At 37.9% G+C, this 23,841-nt stretch overlaps 1 protein-coding gene across 2 annotated transcripts in view; it reads right to left on the reverse strand.

Annotated features, from left to right (window-relative positions):
• The window catches only part of cpne5a (copine Va), a 124,237-nt gene that overhangs the window by 23,954 nt on the left and 76,442 nt on the right, over positions 1-23,841 (reverse strand). For both annotated transcript variants that reach the window (XM_077223514.1, XM_077223513.1), the window contains 6 exons: positions 19,978-20,081; positions 18,948-19,052; positions 13,777-13,818; positions 13,394-13,469; positions 12,338-12,391; positions 10,458-10,519 (listed from right to left, as the gene is read on the reverse strand). In XM_077223514.1, coding sequence (XP_077079629.1) covers positions 10,458-10,519; positions 12,338-12,391; positions 13,394-13,469; positions 13,777-13,818; positions 18,948-19,052; positions 19,978-20,081 — 443 coding nt within the window. The remainder of the gene's footprint in view (positions 1-10,457; positions 10,520-12,337; positions 12,392-13,393; positions 13,470-13,776; positions 13,819-18,947; positions 19,053-19,977; positions 20,082-23,841) is intronic.

Raw genomic sequence — 23,841 nt, forward strand, 5'->3', positions numbered from 1 at the left:
CTATAGGAGTGAATAAACAGCTGGAGAAGAATGATATAGAATGATGGGATTGTGCCTGTCACATTAGCAACAGTGCAGACAGATATATATTTATATATATACAAACACACACATACAAGATATATAAACATATGTGCAACTTGATCCAAGAACACACAACTCTGCAATGCGGCAGTTTAGACATTCCTCGCTGTATGGTTAAGTTATGAATATCTTCTTGTTTCTTAAAGGCTATATTCCCCTCTTGAGTTCTTTAATATATTTGACACTGTAAGGCAGGTGCCAGTAAGTCTGGGCTACCCCTCGAGAAAACAAAAGGCTCTCCTGAGAATTAACATTTGAATTCTCTCTTGTAACAGCAACATCTGAGACGCACCACAGATGGCAGCTCACACCTAATTTTTACAGTCTCATCATCTCCCCCTGCTCCCCCCTTCTCCTCCTCACCTAAAACTCACTGAAAACCTATGCAATGTTAAGAGTGTACAAAAAAAACTATACATGTTTGGTATCATTTAAAGTGTCTCAGTGTGCCTGGTAAAATGATCTCATTCTCCCAGCCATAATGAAAAGCTAAAAGAAGTAATAAAATATGAGAAATGTCGTGTGCCCCTTAAAGCTGTACCCTCCCCCAAATCCTCCATTCAAACTACCTCCTGTATGTAAATAAGTATTCTCTTCTACAGGTATCAAGAACCCATTCAATACCAAATTCTGATCCCACAGTTGTGAACCCCTCAATAGGGGACAAAAATCTAATTATAATGCCAGACACCACCATTTGGTAAGCAAGCATAAAATTCCTCGATTTCTGAATTGTTGTTATTACATATCATCGACCAATGATTTTATTCTATGAATTGGATTTTGAATTATTGTTTTATTACCTGGTCTTAATTGTAAACATTTGACTTTATTCGGACTGACTCTGAAATTGTTTTCCCAAGTAGATTAAACGGATTCGTATGTTACCGCAAGTCTGCGTCAGATTAGTGACGACTAATATTTGGCACTAATTCAAGTGTACTTGGTTTTGCAAAGAAAACAAGTGAATTTCCATTTAGAACAGCAAATGCTGCTTGACCAATCTAAATTTGGGTGTGTCTTACCTGTGTTTTAATTTAATGTTAGTTTAGATAAGTGTATGTGGGAAACCACGGCATGGCCAATCCAAAGCTATTATAAGAGAAGTATTGTCGGTCAGCTTATATCTGTAATAATGGCCATTCCTCTACTGAAGTAAACGTGACATTAAATTCAAGTGTATGCAATTCCATGGGGGCTATACAAAAGTAGCTTTGATTGTGTAAGCGTGAATGCGACCGATCTCAGGTATATAGCATTTACCTCTGTTTAGTGACAGAAGCTGGCGAGATTGTGATCGTGAGAGCCGCGTTAAACAAGGCATGAGGACCTCTGAGCGACATAGCTTCCTGATATGAACGGGTAAAATATAAGTAAAGAGCTAAAAAGAATAATCAAACATTCCCTCACATTTAATGAAGCTCTACTATCATGCAAATCTTTTTCTTTTATGGAGTCAGATGAAATAACGAGGTAATACATATGAGAAAATGTATTTCATTTAATCTTGTTGTGTTACGTAAAAGGAAAGATAGTAATGCGCAAAGACCTTCACCCGTCCTATCGGAAATCCCCATTTGGACCGATAAATGGGCTTAAAAAAACTCTTCAAGGAAAGTGGCCAGCCTCGCGGTTCTCAGGGTGCAGGACCCACGTCTGCCGATGCAGTGTGGAGTAGAGATGCACGGATGGGCTATTTCATCCGCAACCGCATCACAAAACTCCTCATCCGTCCGCCATCCATCCGCACCAACGTTTTTGACCAATTTTCCCGCCCGCCGTCCGCTGATACAAGGCGCTGCTGATGACAGACGCGAGACTAGAAACCGCCCGCCACCCGCCTGAATTTAATTAAAATATTTTTTTTCCTCACGTCATCTGCCCGATCCGCGGTTTATCCGCGGAGTACGCGGCTATAACCGCCAACCGCGCATCTCTAGCGTGGAGAATGCATTCCAGGGGATCGCAAATGGATTTCTTTTTCCCGAGGGATCCATTGCTCTCTCTCGAGTACCGGAATATGGGAGTATGCATGATTTCCATTACACGAGAGTAGATGTTAAAACTTCAAGCTGATTTGTACTCGGCTTTCGCCAAGATAATCACCAACTAAGACGTAGCTTTACAGTAACCTATGCTTCTCCATCCATTCTTTCCATCTGGTGACGTGAATTTTCTGTCTGGTGTTAATACAGTGTATTGCGCGTCAGCACACACAACGGCTGCAACCACAGTGCGGTCCCCCCATAACAACCCTCTGGATTGAGCGGAGTAGGGAACATCTCTAGGGTCTTCAAGTGGGCACCTTCCGTCCTCAGTGTTTCGTCGACTAGCCCACGACACCTCAAGAGGGCTCGACAGTGACTCTGGCGTCCCAGAGTTACCCCCTCCGTCCCCCACTCAACTCAGCCCAGCTTACTGACCTCTACTTCCCTCTTGCTGCTGAGACCTAACCACAATCTCACAATCTCTCCGCAACCCAACCATACGCGCCAACCCGTTTGACTAAGGCTGTCGAGCCCCACAGGTGCGTTAATATGCAGTTTCAGTGGCAACGGTTCCGTATGGCATACCACCTACCACAAAACACAATATCTGCCCAACCACCCGTCATCCACGCAATATACACAGGAACGTAATGACTGTGAATACTATACAACCTATACAAATAAACCAACAGTTGCTGCTGAGACCTAACCACAATCTCACCGCAACCCAACCATACGCGCCAACCCGTTTGACTAAGGCTGTCGAGCCCCACTGGTGCGTTAATATGCAGTTTCAGTGGCAACGGTTCCGTATGGCATACCACCTACCACAAAACACAATATCTGCCCAACCACCCGTCATTCACGCAATATATACAGGAACGTAATGCCTGTAAATACTATACAACCTATACAAATAAACCAACAGTTGCTGCTGAGACCTAACCACAATCTCACAATCTCTCCGCAACCCAACCATACGCGCCAACCCGTTTGACTAAGGCTGTCGAGCCCCACTGGTGCGTTAATATGCAGTTTCAGTGGCAACGGTTCCGTATGGCATACCACCTACCGCAAAACACAATATCTGCCCAACCACCCGTCATTCACGCAATATACACAGGAACGTAATGACTGTAAATACTATACAACCTATACAAATAAACCAACAGACCTTTCAAGTTTTCAAGAATTCTACGAAACCGTAGCATGGCGGCCTGTACACAGCCAGCTAGAATCTTTCCGTCTCAACCACAGCCAGTTGCTGCTCCTTTCTGCTGCTTCAGATAAGTTCTTTACTGTACGACGCAACTCTTGGCCACTGAATCCGACGTCTCTGAGGAACTGGGTTGTAGAGTGTGCCACAAAACCACGACAACCCACTTCCACTGGATAAACCTGGACTCTCCATCCTCGCTGTTCTGCTTCAGTGGCCAGATGAGCATACCGCAGTTTCTTCCTCTCATATGCCTCATCTACCGCATCCTCCCATGGCACTGTTAACTCTATCAGTTGAACAATGCGTGCTGATCCAGACCACAAAACAATATCTGGTCGTAGGTTAGTGGTGGCAATCTCAGGTGGAAAAATAAGCCGTTGATCAAGATCAACCAGCATCTTCCAGTCCCTAGCAGCTTCCAGTTGTCCTGGGCGAGAATTGGTGTTAGCACCTTTTCTTGGTGGTTGCTCGCCTGGGCGGAGGAATATTGTCTTCTGCGTGTAATGTTTTGCTAGAACAGGCGGCAATTTATTGGTCATACTACGCTTGCCTTCCAATGCTAAAGCCAAACATCGCAATACTTGGTCATGGCGCCAAGTAAACCGACCCTGGCTAAGAGCCACCTTACATCCTGTCAAAATGTGCCTTAATGTGGCAGGTGATGAACACAAAGGACAAGATGGATCCTCTCCTACCCAGAAGGTTTAGGTTCTGCTGTGATGGGAGAACATCATATGTTGACCTAATAAGGAAACTGATCCTACTCTCTTCCATTGACCAAAGGTCTTGCCAGCCCATTTTGCGTTGTTCCACACTCTCCCATCTCATCCACTCTCCCTGCTTGGCCTGGGAAATGGCCTTTATACATCTCATCCTCTCCTCCTGCTTTCGCACCTCGTTGACTACCAGCTTCCTCCTTTGGGCTGGGCCTGCCTTGTGCCATTTAGGAGGAGCTAAACTGAGCCCAAAACCCCCTCTTCCATGCTGTACCTGTCCCACGATATCCCCAATTTGAAGGTCAGCCTTTGCCTCTACTACAGATTTCTTTGCTGACCACTTTCTACCAGTTTTTACCACAGGGGCTGTCTCCCTTACACATTTGTGACGTGACTCTGCTAAAGTCATTTCCAGTCTGACCTTGGCACACTTAAACTCCTCGGTTAAAGCAGAGACTGGCAGCTGCAATACTCCTTTACTATAAAGTCCCACTCTGCTGAGGCAGCGTGGAACTCCCAACCATTTCCTGATGTATGAACTTATTAACGCTTCCAGCTTATCCACTGTTGTCAAAGAAACCTCATACACAGTCACAAATATGGGAGTATGCAAATATGGGAGTTTACTGCCAGGTAGAAGTGGATCTGTTTGCGTCTCAGCACACGACACACTGTCCACTGTCCACACTTCTCCCTCACTCAACCAGCCCCCCTGGGGTGCTATGGTGCAGACATGGCCGAAGCTACGTCTGTACGCATTTCCCCCTGTTGCTCTCCTCCCAGGAGTTCTGGAGTGAATCCGCCAGGATGGAATAAGCCTACTGCTAGTAGCAACCCGCTGGCCGAGCCGAACTTGGTTTGCAGACCTAATTCTTCTCATCGATGGCCCTCCCTTGGAGATCCCGATCAGAAGAGACCTTCCGTCTCAGGGAGGGGGCGCAATATTTCACCCCCGGCAGGGGATTTCGTCCCTCAATGAGTCGGAGACCTTCAGGCCCTTTCGGTCCCCACCTGCCTTGAGTGCACCGGGGATGGTCAAGGCATTCTTACCCCAAACATGGGTATGTTCCTAGGTGCCTACCACCTGAACGCTGCCCCAAGGTCTCAGTAGCTTAGTGCTCAGTGTAGTGATGACAACAGGCTGACACTCAAGCATTTGAAAGTTTGGCGATTTGGGTATTCTCGTTCCCAAAGAGTCATAAACGCAATGCGAGTTCCCTCGAAAAGGAATGTCTCAGGTTACGACTGTAACCATAGTTCCCTGAGATAGGAAACGAGACGATGGGTCGCCCTGCCATACTTCCTGCATCCCTGTGATCGACTTGCTTTGGCAATTTTTGAAGCTAATGCTGGTTTTCACCGGATGCGCTCTTATCTCTTCCTGGTCATGACGTCACCCACCTCTGACGTTCATTCCATACATTGGACTAGTTGACATAGATGCTTCAGACGCATTCACGCTGGAAGCGTTTCCAAAGCGTCATTGAAGCATCGTCTCGTTCCCTATCTCAGGGAACTATGGTTATAGTCCTAATCTGAGACGTTTTCCTCCATTCATGAATATGGTATATTTAAATAATCTAAAAGTGTAAATGTAAAGTATTATTTTTACATCATCACTCTGATAACAGAGTAAAAGAGTACATATGCACAGTGTCCGTATGTTGTAGGCATTTAAGTAAATTTATGGTTAAAATAAATTTTGGTTTCATATTTTTGTTACAATTTTATGATATTATTATTATTATTATTATTATTTTAATTTAATCAGTTAATTAAGAAAGAAAATATCGAAAATGGGATAAGTCATAAAGGACGTGGAAATGGATTGAATGGGTTTTTGACCAGTTCATAAGGTTGTTTGAAGTTTTTTCGTTTCGTATAATTTGTACCTTAATTTCAATCGATGCTTTGTAAATCAATTATCTGGATTTAAATAAAAATAAGAAAACAAACAACACTTGGTGGAATGAAGTGCGTAACAAAACACAAGCCCACTACCATGTGTTATGCTGAGGTTGAACCAAGTAGGAAGCAAGATCCAAGTGCAGCACACTTTATTAGATAAACTCAAAACTAGACAATGACTCCGACTAGGAACAGGATTCGGGAACAGAACAACCAACATCTACATTAGACCTCACAATGATTGAAGTAAAACAAAGGGCTTAAATACAAGGGCAAACAAGCTAAGCAAGATGACAAGGGGGCGTGGCTAATCTGAAAAACCTGGGGAGACTAATAGATATAACAGGGAACTGCTGAACATGAAAAGACAGGGGAACACAGACTGACATCACAACACCATGCTTCCGAGGCATTGAGAAAAGGCCGAAACACTGTATATCGTTTTCGTTTATGAATTGCGTTGTAATCCATACTCACATTATTTTTTCAGTGGCCTTCAAAAAAGTGGTGGGGTCATGTCCCACCTATCCCAACCGCAAATTGCACATATGGTAAATTTGGTTTCTTTACATGATTTTAGCATGTTAAAAAATCACAGTCTTTGCAAGCAACTCTTTGCTTGCTGTTGAAGAAATAGATTTTTTTTTACCAATAAATACTGAGCTTAAGGCAAGATACAACAGGCAAAAACAATTTTGAACCTGGCTTTTTCCAATGTTCAGATTTCTGTTTAGAAAATTTATGCAAATTAGAGCATATTATTAGGTAATACATGATTTGCATATTTAAATATAACATTTCAGATAACTTGTAATGCAAAACAACTGTATTAATGTACTGTGATAAATCAGCTGGTGAAAGTATGGTGACATCTTATAGTTGAAAGTTTTAACCTATCTGCCTTTAACCTGTTTAACCTTTATATAAATGAAAATAATTAGTATAGAAAAAAAAAATCTTCCTGCAGTCCATTTCTTTTCAAAAACATGATTAAACATTTAATAAGTTCCTTGGAAAGGGTTTTAAATTGTACATTAACTCTGAGAGCAACCTTTCTGACCTGCACTAAATTAACACCTCACTCAAGACATGATTCTTTCACTCAATCGCAGAAGTAAAAAGTGAATCCATCGCACTCTCTGAAGCAGGCTATGTTGATTTAACAGCCAGAAGGGTAATATATAGTCCTCTCTATAAAGAGGAAAGTGAATGAAACATGTAGCAATGCGAAATCCATACAAAAGTCTGCTTTCAGCATCAATATTAAAGGTCAGATTGTGATGGAGAAAAATAACAAAGGTGAAAACCTGACAGAAAGCAGTTTGAGTGTGGATACAGTGATCTGACTCGGTGTGAACTGAACGTGGCACACAGGGTGATGTCAGAGCAATATGGATTACTCTAGTGTGAAAGGTCACCCACGTCTTTTGGATATTCATAACAGTCTACACACTTTCTGACCTCTCTCTTCTTATTTTTTTCGGCTTTTGCCATATTTATTTTTTACCTTAGTGACAAAGAAAAATATTTTATATCCCCAAACTTATTTCACCTAATTCCTTGTAAAAAAACAAAAAACAAAAAGATCTTAATGACTACTTTTGTGTTGTTTTCCATTAAAAATATCTAAACAGGTCAGTAATAAAATAAAAACACATTAATAGTTTTTTTTATTCCCAGCAAGGATACATTAAACTATTCAAACAATTAATCAAACATGACAGTAAAGACATTTATAATGTTGCAAAAGATTTATATTTCATATAAATAATGTACTTTCTATTTATTAAAGGATCCCGAAAAAATTTATCATGGTTTCCACAAAAATATTGATAATAGTAAGAAATGTTTCTTGAGCACCAAATCATCATATTAGAATGATTTCTGAAAGATCATGTAACACTAAAGACTGGAGTAATGGTGCTGAAAATTCAGATTTGCCATTACAGGTGTAGTGTCTGGACTGAATCAAGGTGATCGACTCAGCTCTAGGCCTCAGCAAAGCTTTTAACTTTTGACTTCTTCATGTAAATCACAGCCCTGGCTCCAGTGAGTCTGTACCGAATTGCCCCTGTTGTCACATTAGTTGCCTGGCACATGCTAAACAGAAACACTTTTAAGTTCCGTGGTGACTTAAAAAAACACACACACAAATAAAGGCCTACTCCACTCATTTGAATAGACATAACTAATACACATAAAGACTTGGGCATATCCCCGTGTTATATTAGCCTAATTATGATTATTTAGTTATGTTAAGGTAATTTTAAATGCTTATATTCATATGGGAGAATGTTTCACTCCTTTAATGTCTTCACATTTGGTATTAAAATGTCCCTCTCTTCATGCCTTAATTAATGACGTATAACATGTTACGATAAAATGCATTTGTATTAATTTTTAAGGTTTAAGGAGACAAAGAAATTAATTTCAGGGAATATCAGAAAAGAAAAGTGTGTGTATTGATTTGTCCTTATAAGAGACGTACACTAGAGAATCTTCGCTCATTTTGCAAATTTTTTCTTCTTCTTCGGGTTAAGACATTCGAAGCACTTGACTTTCCTGACTGGCTCACAAAAGTTAACTGTTTGTGATATTTGCCATTCTTTGATCTTCTCTCTCTTCCTTTCTTTACTTTTGGTTATTCTGTGTACTGTATATGCATCCTTTGCTTAAGTTTGTTGTATGTATTTGCATAGTTCCATTTATTAAAACCATATCACAATTGAACCTTTTCCACATAAGCGTCATGGCTCAATAAGTCTAGAACATGTACGCTAACCACTAAGTCTTTTGTCCTACTCTCTTATGTAAGCTGATGTGAATTTCAAGCAAATTATTATTCTTAAAGCAAAAATTTGTTTTGAAGAATAATGTACCACAGCACAAGATCGAAGAGTAATTCAAAGCTGTAAAACAGTACTAGTAATTGTACTATCCACATAGAATACAACAGCAAAGTCAAGGCACTTTAGGTAGAGTTGTCTGTTGTTTGTTGAATCTTATATGAATCAACCAGAACAAGAGAGTCACGCATTACTCACTCAACACTACAGTCAGGTTGCAAGCCACAGCTTTCTTTCTTAAAGCAACTACTGCTGCCTAATAAATCAATGAAAATATAATGAATGAAGATATCTTCAACAGGAACAATAACATCTCACCTCATGATCTACGAAAATGTTTTAAAAAGCCTAAGAGACATCTAGGCAAATATTTAATAACTATACAATGTTTACTTTTCAGTACAAAAAACTTATATTAATAAGTTTAACATAAATTAGCATATACACTATCATTCAAAAGTTTGGGGTTCTTCTCTTTTGTCTCTTATGCTTATCAAGGCTTATTTATTTTCTGTTGGCGCCAATAGCCTTGTAGGCAGCATTGACATATAGCGCCATTGCGCTTGGGGCGATACGAGTGTGAGCCCCAGCTCGCGGAACTTTACCCATCCCGTCCCCTTCTTTCTTTTCCCTCTTGCTTCCTGTCCACTCTATACTTTCCTATCCTAATAAAGGCAACAAAAAAAAAAAAAAACCTTTTCTATTTGATTATATTTTAAGATATAATCTATTCCTGTTATGGCAGATGAATTTTCAGCATTATAATTCCAGTCTTCAGTGTCACATTATCCTTCAGAAATCATTCTAATATGCTGATCTGTTGCTCAAGAAACATGTCTTATTATTATCAATGTTGAAAACAGGTGTGTTGCTTAATATTTTTGTGGAAACCATCATACATTCTTTGATGAACAGAAAGTTAAAATGAACAGCATTTATTTGAAATAGAAATATCTTGACATTATAAAATGTCATATATAAATGTCAATTTTGATTAATTCTACCATCCCTATTAAAATTAACTAAGTACTAATTTCTTTTGACCTCAATTTATTCAATTCATCACCACACCAAACAGACAGGATACATCGCTACCTTTTAAAACCAACCAGACGGAGGTATCTTAATAAGCAGGATATTATTCAAACCTTGGATTCGGACAAGCCCTGATACCTTCCTACCTCCAGATACTGCCTGTCAATGCAGCTTTTTTCCAGTTTAGGACAAAGCCTTCAAGTCAGAGATAACAAACAAAAAGGGGCAAGCAGGTCATACTTCCTAATGCCAGATATATCAGTGGATCAGACCACAGTATAAGGTCGGCGGCCCTGAGATGTTTTCCCCAAAACTGGCATCTGAGCAGAAGGCCAGCCTTTCATCAGAACAAACTGAAAAGGACCTGGCAACCCCTGAATACTGATTACAGTAACTACAACAATAGCCGTGTTTGTTGTTCTAGTTTAGTATTTAAGGGGTTATTCGGGTCTTGTTTACCAGAACTCTTTTCCAAAGCTGTTTGATGAGCTGTTTGACGCCATTACAATGATAACATCCTAGTGACTTTGACCTTTACATCCACTGAGAGTGCTTACAAAAATTACATGTTGTGACGCTGAGATTTCAGAAGCATTTTCGAACAGGCTAAATACAGTACATAAGCTTACATGAAGGTAAATGTGTGTATTTTCACCCATACCCTGCTTTGATGTAGTCCAGGAACGTGTGTTCGGCCTCCACCGAGAATGAAAGCATTGTCACCTGGGTAATTGAGCAACAAAGAACAGATGGTTTACAACAGCATATATGCGCACAAACCACATCTGCAACAAAACAATCCATCATGGCATTATGCAAAGACTCTCTTCTCTCAGCTGTCAGTGCCACACAGTCTTTTTCATTAGTATTGTCATTAGACAACCAGGATCTTTCCATGTTGAGAGGAAGACAGGTGACGGACTATTCATTTGAGTTTTGATTAAAATCTCAAAGCCAATTCTTGGCAGTCAATGCGGAGAGTCTTTGTGGATCATCAATCACTCTTATCCACCCAGACCTCCGATATTACTTCTTCACTGCTCTCCTTAACAAAGTATGAAACAGAAACCACTATCCAGTCAAGGGACTTAGATCACAGATTGTCAAGTAATTTATCTGAATAATAACCAGACATACAGTACAGAGTCCTTGTGGAATACAACTGGACAAATATATTTAGTGTTGTAAGAATGCAGTAATTCAGTATACATCATTCGATCTTGTTAAGTGTCTATTTTTTTGTGTATAGTCACAATAAAAACAATTTGTTGTGCTTTTTGTCAAATAAAGAAAAATAAACATGATGCGAGTTTCGCCTTCTCTGTCAGTGAAGTCCATTCTGAAACGCGTCCGAAAATGAACTGTAACTCAGCGAATACTTGTCATACAGGCATGAGATATTTTTCTTTATGAAGCTTGAATTCTCTTCTTTTAAATGAAGTAATTTATATAAAAAGCAATTATTCTCAGTTTATGTAATCTGTATAAAAAGAGATCGATGTTTTTCTTTTCAGCTCATTATAGCTCCTTTACTGCTAATGTGACCACGCCCACGGAGAGCGCGTGCAATTCAAACGCAAATGATCTGAGGCAAGCCATGCAAACATGCCAACGCCCACGTCAGCTGGATAAAACACATCAATAAGAATCATGTACTTTACGTCACCTTGCTACGCTGTGAGGAATAATACTATCGTAATAATCCTGGAACATTTACCTCAGAAGTGCTGGTAGTTTCATTTTGAGGAGCAACGCATCAATCTGATGTGAATAGTAAATTTATTCTTAAGTGCTTTGTTCTAATCGTGATACGGAATAGTGTCTGTAAACCGCAAAAAGATTTTAAATATGAATTGCATGTCTGTGTGTGAATGAATGAATGAACGACACAGACGCGTGCGCGCTGTTGTTTATCTCACACTCGCATAAACACGATATGTTACAGACTAAATATGAATGTTTAGAAAAGATTCCGTTGATTAGTTTTGGATAGATTATAAAATCTTTACTGTAAAAAAAAGACTACTGCCAAGTTTTTGTTCACCAATTTCGTAGTGTTTTCCTTGATTCAATTTGCACACTGAACATGGGTTGGAGCTCTTAATTTTGAACTCTCAAAGTTCAACAGATTGATGAATTTAACATGTACAGCATTTTTTTTCTGGTGGACCATGTCCCTGGACTATCCTAGAGGGACCGAGGTTCACCCCCCACAGTCTAACTAAATCCTGTAGAAAAATACTAAAATAGTATTTTTGTTGCTAAACAGTTGCTAAAGACAGAAAAGCTTTTTTTCAGAGAACATATCTTGAATTGAGTTTTGTTCTTACTCTCCATTTGCAAACATGTTTTTCTTTTTTTAAGCATAAAGCTCTCTAAAACAATGTGATAACAAATAATACCTTAATTCAAGATATATTGAAAACAAATTGTATTATCTTATTATATCTAACATGTTAAAACATTTGTAGTCTACTAAAACACAAGATAAAAAATATATATTTTTGTGCAGGATATTAAGAGAGCAAATTCACTACTCACTGTGCCAGAGTTGATGTATCTTCTCTTTTTGAGTTTCTTTTTAGAATTCACCACCTGAAATATAAAATTTCGAGATAACACATCACTTACAGGAAGTGTGTGTGTGTGTGTGTGTGTGTGTGTGTGTGTGTGTGTGTGTGTGTGTGTGTGTGTGTGTGTGTGTGTGTGTGTGTGTGTGTGTGTGTGTGTGTGTGTGTGTGTGTGTGTGTGTGTGCGTGCGTGTGTGTGTGTGTGTGCGTGTGTGTGTGTGTGTGTGTGTGTTTACTTTAAAAGACACAACTGTTCTATATGTTCAGATGCTTTGACAAATCCAGTTCAGGTCAGTTACATACGCAACCTTGGCTAACAGTTTGGAAACCAGGACACAGATGATGTGATTTGGGGTTTAGCTGAACCGACCCTTTAGCTTCTAGTGTTGTTTGTCCGACTCAATCCCCAGGAAACCCCAAATCCTTTCAGCACACCGCTGGGACTGTCACACTCCTGTAGAACATCTTACCACCCCCTTACCACCACTGGGGTAATGCTAGGGTGAATACATACATACACACAGCACTTTCATACACACCCAACCCCCTCCTCCTTTATCATACACAAAAAAGATTGAGTTCTAAGATAAAACAAATTTTCAAGATCACAAAGTAGTTGCGCACTTTTAGCTCAATTTATGTTGTGCGCTTGTGTCAACCAACTCCAACAAGGTTGGTCCAGGTTGTCTGTGTCCACAGTGTTAAAAGACTAGTTTAAAAGTCTAGCTTAAACCAAACTTGTGCTTTGCAAATTCACTTATGATATTAGTCTAATTTAAGTATTATGTATTTAATAATGATAACAATAATCATAATAAAATATGTCAATGAATACTCTGAATATCAAGGGGATGTTCCAACTAAGTAATGTCTCCCCTATATTTTTCAACAAGATAAGCTCCCATACACACATTTTTATTTCTTTTTTTGCCATCATCACTTCATAAATCTAGAATCACCTCCTTTATATGAACACAATGGATCCTCAGTGGATTAATGGATCAGTATCTGATTCACTAAAACTCACCTCATACACGTTGAACTGACTCTGACCACGAGAGAGGTCTCTGTAGCTGGTGGTGAACTCCCCGATAAAATCATGACTGAAGCACAAGGAACAACAAAGAGACTCTTACTGTCTGTGATGATGAAAATAGATGGATTTGAACTTATTTACGAGAGAGTGATCAGTATTTGTTAGTGCCGGGCATTTTGGAGCATGGGTTAAATGAATACTCTATTAAGCTAGGAGGACATTTTTCCACTATGTTTTCAAGAAAAAATCCTAATTTAAAATAATGATGTGTCAGTGATGTGTCTTTGTGTGGGGTTTACCAAATGCACATATTAGATCATGAGATCATATCACATAAATGTGTAGTGTAAATAAACAAATGTGTGTTTTTCTACCTGCCATCTCTGTCCCAGTCATACACCTCCGCTTTAATTGACCTGAAAGATTTAAAACAGAGAATTTAGAAACATGGTGCCGTGATATGTCAGAAGCTGAAAAGAGAGCAGCAGCTGAATTGATGGATGCTTTCTGATTATAAAAGGGCTTAGAGACCCTGTCTCACTGTCTTTTCATCTCAACTCTAAAACCAACCTATTACAGGCTATTATCCAGACAGTGCACTCGGAATTAAACAGCGGTCGGCAGGGAACGAACTCCCGGGTTGTGACACAGAGCAGCCCTGGAGCATCACTTCACCTGACAGGACGCAGGCGAGTTTCATTCAAACATTAATTACATCTGAAGTTTTGAATAATTAGAACCTCATTCTGTTCAAAGCAAGTTAACGCGATCAATTACAGAGAGGCAGCAGATATTTGTAGCCTCGTTAATAAAAATGTCTATCAAGGGTAATAGCTCTAAATGGCATTCGGCGCCGAAGCATGTCACACACTTGTTATCACAAAAACACGGATGTTCTTGTATTGTACTGTTGCGATGAAACTGAATGAACAGTCATTCTTTCCCCGTTTAATAACCAGCACAATGTATGTTGTGCTATCTTCTTGAAGGGATAGTTAAACCAAAAATGACCCTCACCCTCATGTCGTTCCAAAACCTGTATTTTTTTCTTCTCTAGAACGCAAAAAAATATATATTTTGAAGAATATTTCAGCTGTTTGTGTCCTTAAAATGACTGTCAATGGCATCCAAAACAACTCAATTGTATGGACAACAAAACACTGACACAAAACACTGTTTTGTGCAGACTTAAATATATTTTTTCAAAAGATTATGCTACAAAAGGTGGATTTGTACTTGGAAAATCAGGAAATTTCCGTATTCGTAGGACGTAAAACATGATTTTGTACGCTTGCTTGATTAGAATAATTTGCTGTGGCATAAAATGCATCATCTGAGTTGGGATGAGAGAATGGACCTAAATGGACCTAAAGTCAGAGCACTGAGCTTCTATTGAGTATTTCCATACATCTCCAATCCATCTGTTGGTAAAGCAGATTGGTACAGCTCTGGAGTTAGAGAACAGATGAAGGCGATTCATCAGAGATCATATGGCACACATCCTGTCTATCAGTACTCTGATTCCCTGCAGACAGGCAACCAGTAGATTCACAGATATTTAACTAAACAGCAATAGGTCTGGTTCAAATTGCAACTTATTCTACAAGGGTCTGATTGACATGTAAAGTGACCAACCACAGTTTATTTTGTTTTCATGCCTAATCTGAAATATAATATAATTATTTTTCCCTACTCCAGTCTATTATTGTGGTATCATATATCAAATTATCTTGTATACATGTACCGCTTTTTTCTTTTAAAAGAAATTAATACATATTCATTTATTCAGCAAGGATGCACTAATTGGATGCATCAGATGGAAGTAAAACTTTTACATTATTACAAAAAATTATATTTCAAATAAATGCTGTTCTTTTGAACGTTCTATTAATAAAAAAAACAATTGTGGAAAACAATGTATTACAGTTTCCACAAAAAATAGTATGCAGCATGATTGTTTTCAAAATTTATAATAATAAGAAATGTTTCCTGAGCACCAAATCATAATATCAGAATGATTTATGGAGGATCATGTGACTCTGAAGACTGGAGTTATGATGCTAAAAATTCAGCTTTGCCATCACAGGAATTATTTACATTTCTAAATATATTCAAATAAAAAACAGTTATTTTGAATTGTAATAATATTTCACAATTTCACTGTTATTTGCTGTATTTAACTGTTATAATAAATTAAATTGCTGAACTTTTTAATAGTAGTATACAGTTGAATATATTTTAATATTAATATTTTAAACATTTTAAATATAACAAGTACTTTTTTCTTCTCAATTCAAACCAGACAAAAATAGAAAAGTATTGGAAAATGTATAGCCTAGACTAATTAGAATTTCTGCACACATTTATCCACTAAAACCTCCAATGCCAAACATAACAGGATTTTCTACTGGAAAACAACTTCCACAACTTTCTATCAATCTCCCAGAGTGTCGGAAACATCCGGAAGCCCTGAGGTAATTTCCTCTGTAAAGTCTGAGACGTGTCCCTCCGGAGCTTGGCTGATTGACAGGGTTAAGTGCTGTTCCTGTCTCTCCCCAAGATCACAGACAGATGCAGATCAGTTATGACACTATGGGCAAATTATGGCTTCCTCTCATGTCAATCAAACCAAGTTTTCTCTCATTTGTTTAAGACCCCTGAAGGAGACCCTGCCCTCTTTTCTAACCTAATTTAATCCAAGCATTTGTTTCAAAGAAAAGAATAAGATATACATCCAGGAGATGCACACTGATGGTCAGCAAGACAGATAATGCTTTATGTTCTAAAAATAACTTGAGCTTTTGGTTCATATTAGCAAAACCTGAGCTGATCATCAGTACAACAGCACTCTGTTACAATAAAATGAACCAAATAATGTCATAATAGCATACTTTCTGCCACATTACCGCTTAAAAGTCATTATTATTTGCTATTCTGATTTGGACATCTAAAACTTATTATGGACCTTTTTCTGTTGAAAAAAATATACCAACCACAATATAAATACTCCTCTCAGCTGGCATCCTTACAGCAGGTAATAATTAGCACAGGACCACAACAGCATGAGTTTCCCTTTCCTTTTTCTTTCTCTTGTTTGCTCTGTCTCTCTCACACACAAGGGATCAGAGGCCAGGTGGGGACTGGGTGGCAGGTGGTTCTGTTCCCTGTGTTCTGATTGGCTATGACAGCTCTCAGACGACACACAGCTTCCAATGCGTCTGCAATCCTCACCCTTGCCATGAAAATGAACACAAAAGTATAGACTAAGAAAGGGGTAGGCAAGGTCGGTCCTGGAGTGCCGCTGTCCCCCAGAGTTTAGCTCCAACCCTGATAAGAAAAACTCACCTGTCTGTAGCATTAGTAATCCTGAAGACATTGATTAGCTTGTTCAGGTGTGTTTGATTAGAGTTGGAGCTAAACTCTGAAGACAGCGGCACTCCAGGACTCCAGGACCGAACAACACTGTCTCTGCTCCCTCCTACCTAAACTCATTACTTCAGTCTTACGTGCCATCCAAGAAACTTGCGCTCTGCAAGTGAACGTCGTCTTGTGGTGCCATCTCAAAGAGGCACAAATTCTCTTTCTCTGACCTTTTTTCAGGTCTGTTCCTGGTGGAATGACCTGCCCAACTCAACCAGAGCTGCTGAGTCCTTGGCCATGTTCAAGAAACGGCTGAAGACACATCTTTTTCGGCAATACTTGATCCATTAATACTAACACTTTATCTTCTATTCTATATCTATTATCTTTATAATTTTTTTTAAAAAGTACACATACTGCGTTAAATTAAACTGGCAAGGGTCATAGCACTTGCATATTGTTGTCCTATTGTTAGTTTAACTGCTTCTATTGTTCTCATTTGTAAGTCGCTTTGGATAAAAGCGTCTGCTACAAGAATAAATGTAAATGTAAAAGTAATGTAAAATGGTGCCCGTCCCTGGCCTACGAAATATCACTGAACACAAAAAACTGTTTGACACACTAAAAAAGCATATAGGCCTATGTAGACCAACAAAGAAACAGTGTACTGCAAACACACACACACACACACATACAGTATATGCTACACAGAAAGTAGAAAGCAAAAATAATGTGTCCTTGTAGAGCATAAATCACAACAGTGCAGCACCGTGAACAGGGCTGTCTGTGATCAAATAATCCTGATGCAATGAGTACCAGCAGTCAGGTCTCAATGTGCGACTGAATCAAAGAGCCCAGGTACACGATCCCTCTCGACACGCACATACACAGAGTCTTATTCAGAAACAACAGCATTCTCACGCTACATTTTGACAGGATTCACAACAGCGTATGCACACAAATGTGCTCTTATCCTCATTCTTAGGTTAAACCCTCCTTGCTAAAATGAGTCTAAGCAACGGAGTGCATACCCACAGAGTAACCAGCATAATTCACACCCAAACATCTCTATATAAGGCTATTCAACATACTAAACACCTTTACATAGTCATATACGACAAGTGATCGACTGCATATCTGAACAATAACATTACTCAATTTTGTTACTCTCAAAAAAGACAACGTAGTTACAGTGCTTAGCATAAGTGAACACACCCATGCTTAAGTTGATTAAAAAGAGGAAAAAAAATTATCTTTTGGAAATTGATCTTAATGCCTTAATTCAAAAAATGAGGAAAAATCCAACCTTTAAGAACACCAATTTTCTTTGTGAATGAATAATGTATCGCAAATAAATAAATGTTCTTCCTTAAAATACAGGGTGCGTAAGTCAGGACACCCCTATGTTAAATTCCCATAGAGCCAGACATATTTTTATTTTTATAGGCCAGTTGTTTCATGGATCCAGGATACTATGCATCCTGATAAAGTTCCTTTGGCCTTTGGAATTAAAATATCCCCACATCATCACACGTCCTACACCATACCTAGAGATTGTCATGGTTTTATTTCAGTTAGCCTAATAGCTGGTTTGATTTGCATTGAGAGATGATCTTATGGAAAGTACCCCATGCCAATCTCTAGGTATGGTGAACGGTGTGTGATGATGTGAGGATATTTTAATTCCAAATCTTTACACATGTTAAGCTATGTTAAAACAACATCTTTTAAATTCGAATGGAGAGTTTTCTTAAATGTGTTATTGTCTATGTGTGTTTATGTGATGTGGACATGTTATTTCTGCTATCTTTTTTGTGTTTTGTAGTCTGTGATTGTGAAGCACTTTGGGCAACGTGAGTTCTATTAAACTGTGCAATATAAATAAACAAACAAACAATATGATTTATTTTGTTATATTTTAATTTAATAAATAAAATAGCCAAATAAAATCATAAAATGTAATATAATATAATATATACTTTTCTGTGAATAGTTTATGTCTTTATCCTAAAAAATGATCCTACATTTTAAAAAATGTATTGACACATCATAATTACAGTGTGAAAGCTTTTGCACACTGGTTTTACGTGCATGCACAGTTAGTACATGAAACCTCTTAACACTGGTGACAGGCGTAAAGCATCAGTGCATATTGACATGCATGTCTGTTTGTGTGTGAGTGCACCTGTCATAATCTCCATTGCAAAGCGCTCTGACAGGGATGGTGAACGCCTGCCAGACAGGGTTCAGTGTACTCTTTACCACTTCAGTTTTATGGCAAATAGTGAACCTAAGCAACAAAACACAAAGATGTGAAATTCAAAAAAAGCAGTACACATTGTATTATTACATTTTATTATATACAGTGCATGCAGAATTATTAGGTACGTTCAAGCACATTTCACCAATTCCAAACCACATTAATCTTAATTAACTACTATTAAAAGTGATTTATAATTGCTCATAAGACTGGAAATTAAAAAAAGCCTTGCAGTATGTTTTGGGAGTTCATTATTAGTTCATTTTTAGTCCATCTCTGCAAAATGGAATTCAGGGTAGGAGATAGACTGCAGCAGTGCTTACTTACTTACTGCCAGATTCTGGAAGATGAATTCTTCAAACATTGGTACAAGAGGTAAAAAAAAATTGCCTTAACTGCAATTTTTAGTATTGGATTAGTAATGCATCCTTCTCATGAGCATTTAATTTTTTTTAACTTTTCAGTCTGAGTTAAATCTCTTTTTTGGCTTTTTTTTTATCTGTAAAAGAAAACATGCCTAATAATTATGCACACCTGAATATAAGGCGTTTTTCATTTCCAGCCTTCATGAACAATTATATATCACTTATAATTTATAACTTATAACTTATAACATTAATACAAAATGAATAGTAGTTATTAAGATTAGTTTGGTTTGGAAATGGCCAAATGTGCCTGGAAAAATAATATGATCAGAAAATCAACATACAGTACCTAATAATTCTGCACGCAGTGTATAGGTTAGAAGTTTGCATATTGATAAAAGTACTAAGTGAATATTATTGGCTAGACAATTTTCAAAAACATTCCTAAGACCCAGACCAATTCTCATACATGCTTCCCTGTCTGAGAGAGTGCTGTGAATCAATGAGAGAGAGAGAGAGAGAGAGAGAGAGAGAGAGAGAGAGAGAGAGAGAGAGAGAGAGAGAGAGAGAGAGAGAGAGAGAGAACTCACGTTCCGTCCTCATTACTTCTGTAGAACACCATGAACGGGTCAGAGCGGCCAAAGAAGTCTTTCTTATCCAGCTTATTGGCACAGAACTGCATTGTTGCACAGTCCTGTGGGGAAAAGAGAAAGAAGAAAAGAAAGAACATGGGGGGTGGAAGGAAAAATGGAAGGTAAGAGATTGAAAGTGCAAAGAGCAGCTAAAGCTAGTGAAATCAGAGGCACATTGCTTTTTCTTGAGCAGCTTAGATGAATGATGAGTGTCTCTGGACCTTCAGGCGCAATTCACCCCCACCATGACTCTATAGTTCAACATGTACGCTTGCACATTTTATAAAGTCATGTGCTCCAGACAGCTGCGTCTCCTTCATTCACCTTATGATTTTTGGTGGGAAAGGTTTAAAGCTAAAACAAATATTTGTTTTCCTATTCTTTAAAAGACTGGAATAAATCATTCGCTAATAAATGATTCCTCCAACAAATACCACTGACCCTGACAGCGGCTCAATATTTAGCTCTCAAGAAACATGGCTGGCTCTTGTTTAATCCGAATATTTCAAGCCATGTCAATACTGACATCCCTGACGTCTTTTCCAATGACTAGATTATAATGTTTTTGTTTACTGGAGCAGTTTTATGCTAATACATTTTACAAACAATCATGAGGTAGTGTTACACAACAACATCTCTAATAGAGTGGTAAGGGATGATGTCAAATCCCTCACCCATGGTTCCCTTGAGATTTATAATGGTTACCTGGAGATTTATAAACTTCAAGGTATTGTGAAGTTATGTTTACTACAGGCTTTATTTACTGATCAATTGAAAACCCCCATTATAAAACTCATAAGAAAATAAGTAACCAGTGGCGAATTAGTCTTCCAGGTTCTGACCTCATACCTGCTCCACTCTACAATGATAATATGTGCAAAAAAATTACTCAAACTTAAAATAAAATGTAAACTAAAAAATATAAAAATAAAAGCTAATTCAATATATTAATAAATATAACAATACTATATAAATAATACTAAAATAACACTTCACATGAATCAAGATACTAATTTTATTATTATTATTATGACATCATTTTACAGTAATACATACAAATTTGGGGGATAAAAAAAGAAAAACTGTTTGAAGCCCCTAAATGGCTATTTTGTGCCCCAAATGGTTAATCTGTGCCTGCCATCAGCAAGCATCAATTCCATTTGAACCAATTAGCCACTAAACACTATCTTGCTTTGAGAGTGCCATTCAGAGAATGATCAAATTGTAGGCTGGAGTCAGTGAGAAGGGAGGAAGAGTGAGTGAGAGAAGAGATTGAAGAAGAACTGAAGAAGATTTCCAGAGGAATCAATCACAAGACACTTCGTCCAGTGTGTACTTGGTACACTCCAGTAATGACTGACATTGATCAGCGAACATTAGCAGAAGCTCTTGCGGAAGCTCAAACGTGCTGCGTAGCACACGAGAATGAACCTCATTGGTTCTTGCAAATCAAGCGTACATGCTTAAGCTTCCATTGGTTTACCACATATGATGTGTGAATTGATAAATGTTTATGTGAATAAAAGCCTAAATTCAATCTGTTCATCATATAAAGCGATTGTGTTTCTTCAGAAAATGTGGACTAAACTACTCGATTCATATGGATTAGTTTTAAGTTTCAGATCTTTATTTGTGTTCCGAAGATGAACTTAAGTCTTACGGGTTTGGAGCAACATAAGGGCGAGTAATTAATGACAGAATTTTAATTTTTGGGTGAACTAACCCTTTAACAAAATAAGACAACATTATTAATCATAATGGTATGATGTGTGGTATTTGATACATTAAAACTAATGGTAGGCTATATGTAATGATTTCTTGAATAGCAAGGAGACTTTTCATGCTAGTCAAGGGACAATTTACATCATATTTGATGGACAAAAGAACACTAACTTTGTATTAGTACTGTAGGCTTATACATTGCTCATATTGTTTGTTAAATTAATTTAACCACAGTGTGAGGAAGAATTTTCGTATGGTTAACGAGTTCATTAAAACCAAGCATTCAAAATTATAATGATCCCATAAATAGAAACTTAGCTAAATCAATTCAAGCTGAAAACAATTTGAGCAGAAAAAAGCAAAATATCAACCTAACCTAGCTTTGAATCCAGACTCTATGAATCGAGCAATCAAGCTTAAAGAGAAAGTTTTCTTGGAAATGCTTTCTCAGCAACAGTAAACAATTCAAGGATTCAAAGCCCTTCACGTCAGAGCTAAAGCTTCCTGTCTTTGGCCACATTCTACTTCGTAGACAAAACATTTCACTCATTAGTCTGGGTTTGTAGGTTTTATCTGGTCGTTGAATGTGATTCCGCTATGTAACTACTTGGAAAGAGACAGACTTTTGAAGATATTTGCAAACTTCGTTCTCGCTAAAATCAGAGGTTTCCTCTCCACATGGTGCATTTCCTCATAGATGTTCTTACCTGATCAAAACTAGGCCTTTCATAGCATCCTGTAAAATCTTTTGATCTACCAAGTGAAATATATATAGATCAAGCAGATGTACCAATCTATTACCCTCAAGCAGTGGGGAAAAACTTTTTGGGCATTTCAAATGAGCTTGAGTGTGGCTGCGAGTGTGTGCATTAGGTCGCTCAAATGAGCAGTCCTTTGTGTGTGTTTGAGCCTGTAGTCAACACAACATAGCCAATTACAACCTGGAAAAGCTGTAATTTACTCTGTGCTGCTATTTCTGCTATTTAATGAGTACTATCAACGGTGACAGTGTAAACTTTACTAGACAGCGAAACGAAACCTGAACAGTCCTGTGAGAAGACATGATAAAGAGATGGGAGGGAAGGAGATGGACTTTTTTTTGTCTTTTCCTGGATCACTGACCTCCTTAATCTACAGAGCCACGGCATTGTTATATTTTACCTTGTAGTCTGAAGAGAATGAGATCAAATAAAACAACTGTGGACTTCAAAACAATATCAGTTTAAAAAAATCTATTACTTTATCTTTGCTGGCTGCACTAAAAAACACAATTGTAGTCCGAACAAATTAGTCTATTCTTTTAATGAATTTCACAAATTCCATTATTGTGAATAAACTTTGAATCCATCAAAAAAGCAGATGATTTAACATCGGTCTTATTTGAAATAAAGCAAGAATTCATGAATTCGATTAAATAAGTTTCATTACTAACTGGGCGTTCATATGACAATGCATATCAAAAGATCACCTTTTTTTTAAATAACCGATATTTAAAATTTTATAAATTAAAATAAAACATTAACTGATTCATTATATATATTTTTTTAATTATCAAAATAACATTTTATTATTAAAATATAATAATATAATAAATTTGAGGGAAAAAAGTATAAATTTGACAAATTTGATATTGTATTGTATAAAATAAAACACTATTCTGCAGGAAACACTACATGGTCTGATTGCTCACCGCACCTATTCATCAGTCCATATGCATGTCTACAGAACCAGCATTCATCAAACGCCACTTAATAAGCATTTTATTGCTTGTCATTTTTCCAAGCCATCACTCCCATTATAAGAAGCCTCTTAACATATACATCTAGTGCTATTCTCGAACCCTTCAGTATCCGGACACCAATCAACACTTGATGTCAGAACAAATTTAAAATGCATAAGCAGAATATAAGATTGGATGCTTGATCCTCTTCAATTTGTTAGGCCCAGACAATCAATGCAGGTTGAAACAAGAATACAAGACATGTAGAAAATGTGACCAAAGTACTTCAAAGAGCATTCCAAAAATTCATATGGATCCTTATGAGCATTCAAGTCTTTGAAGGGAACTTTAGGGACATCGTCATCCTTGAATTAGTTCAA

Source organism: Siphateles boraxobius, unplaced genomic scaffold, assembly GCF_051911475.1.
Source record: "Siphateles boraxobius isolate OS27281-9 unplaced genomic scaffold, OSU_SipBor_1 9, whole genome shotgun sequence".
NCBI classification, from domain to species: Eukaryota; Metazoa; Chordata; class Actinopteri; order Cypriniformes; family Leuciscidae; genus Siphateles; species Siphateles boraxobius.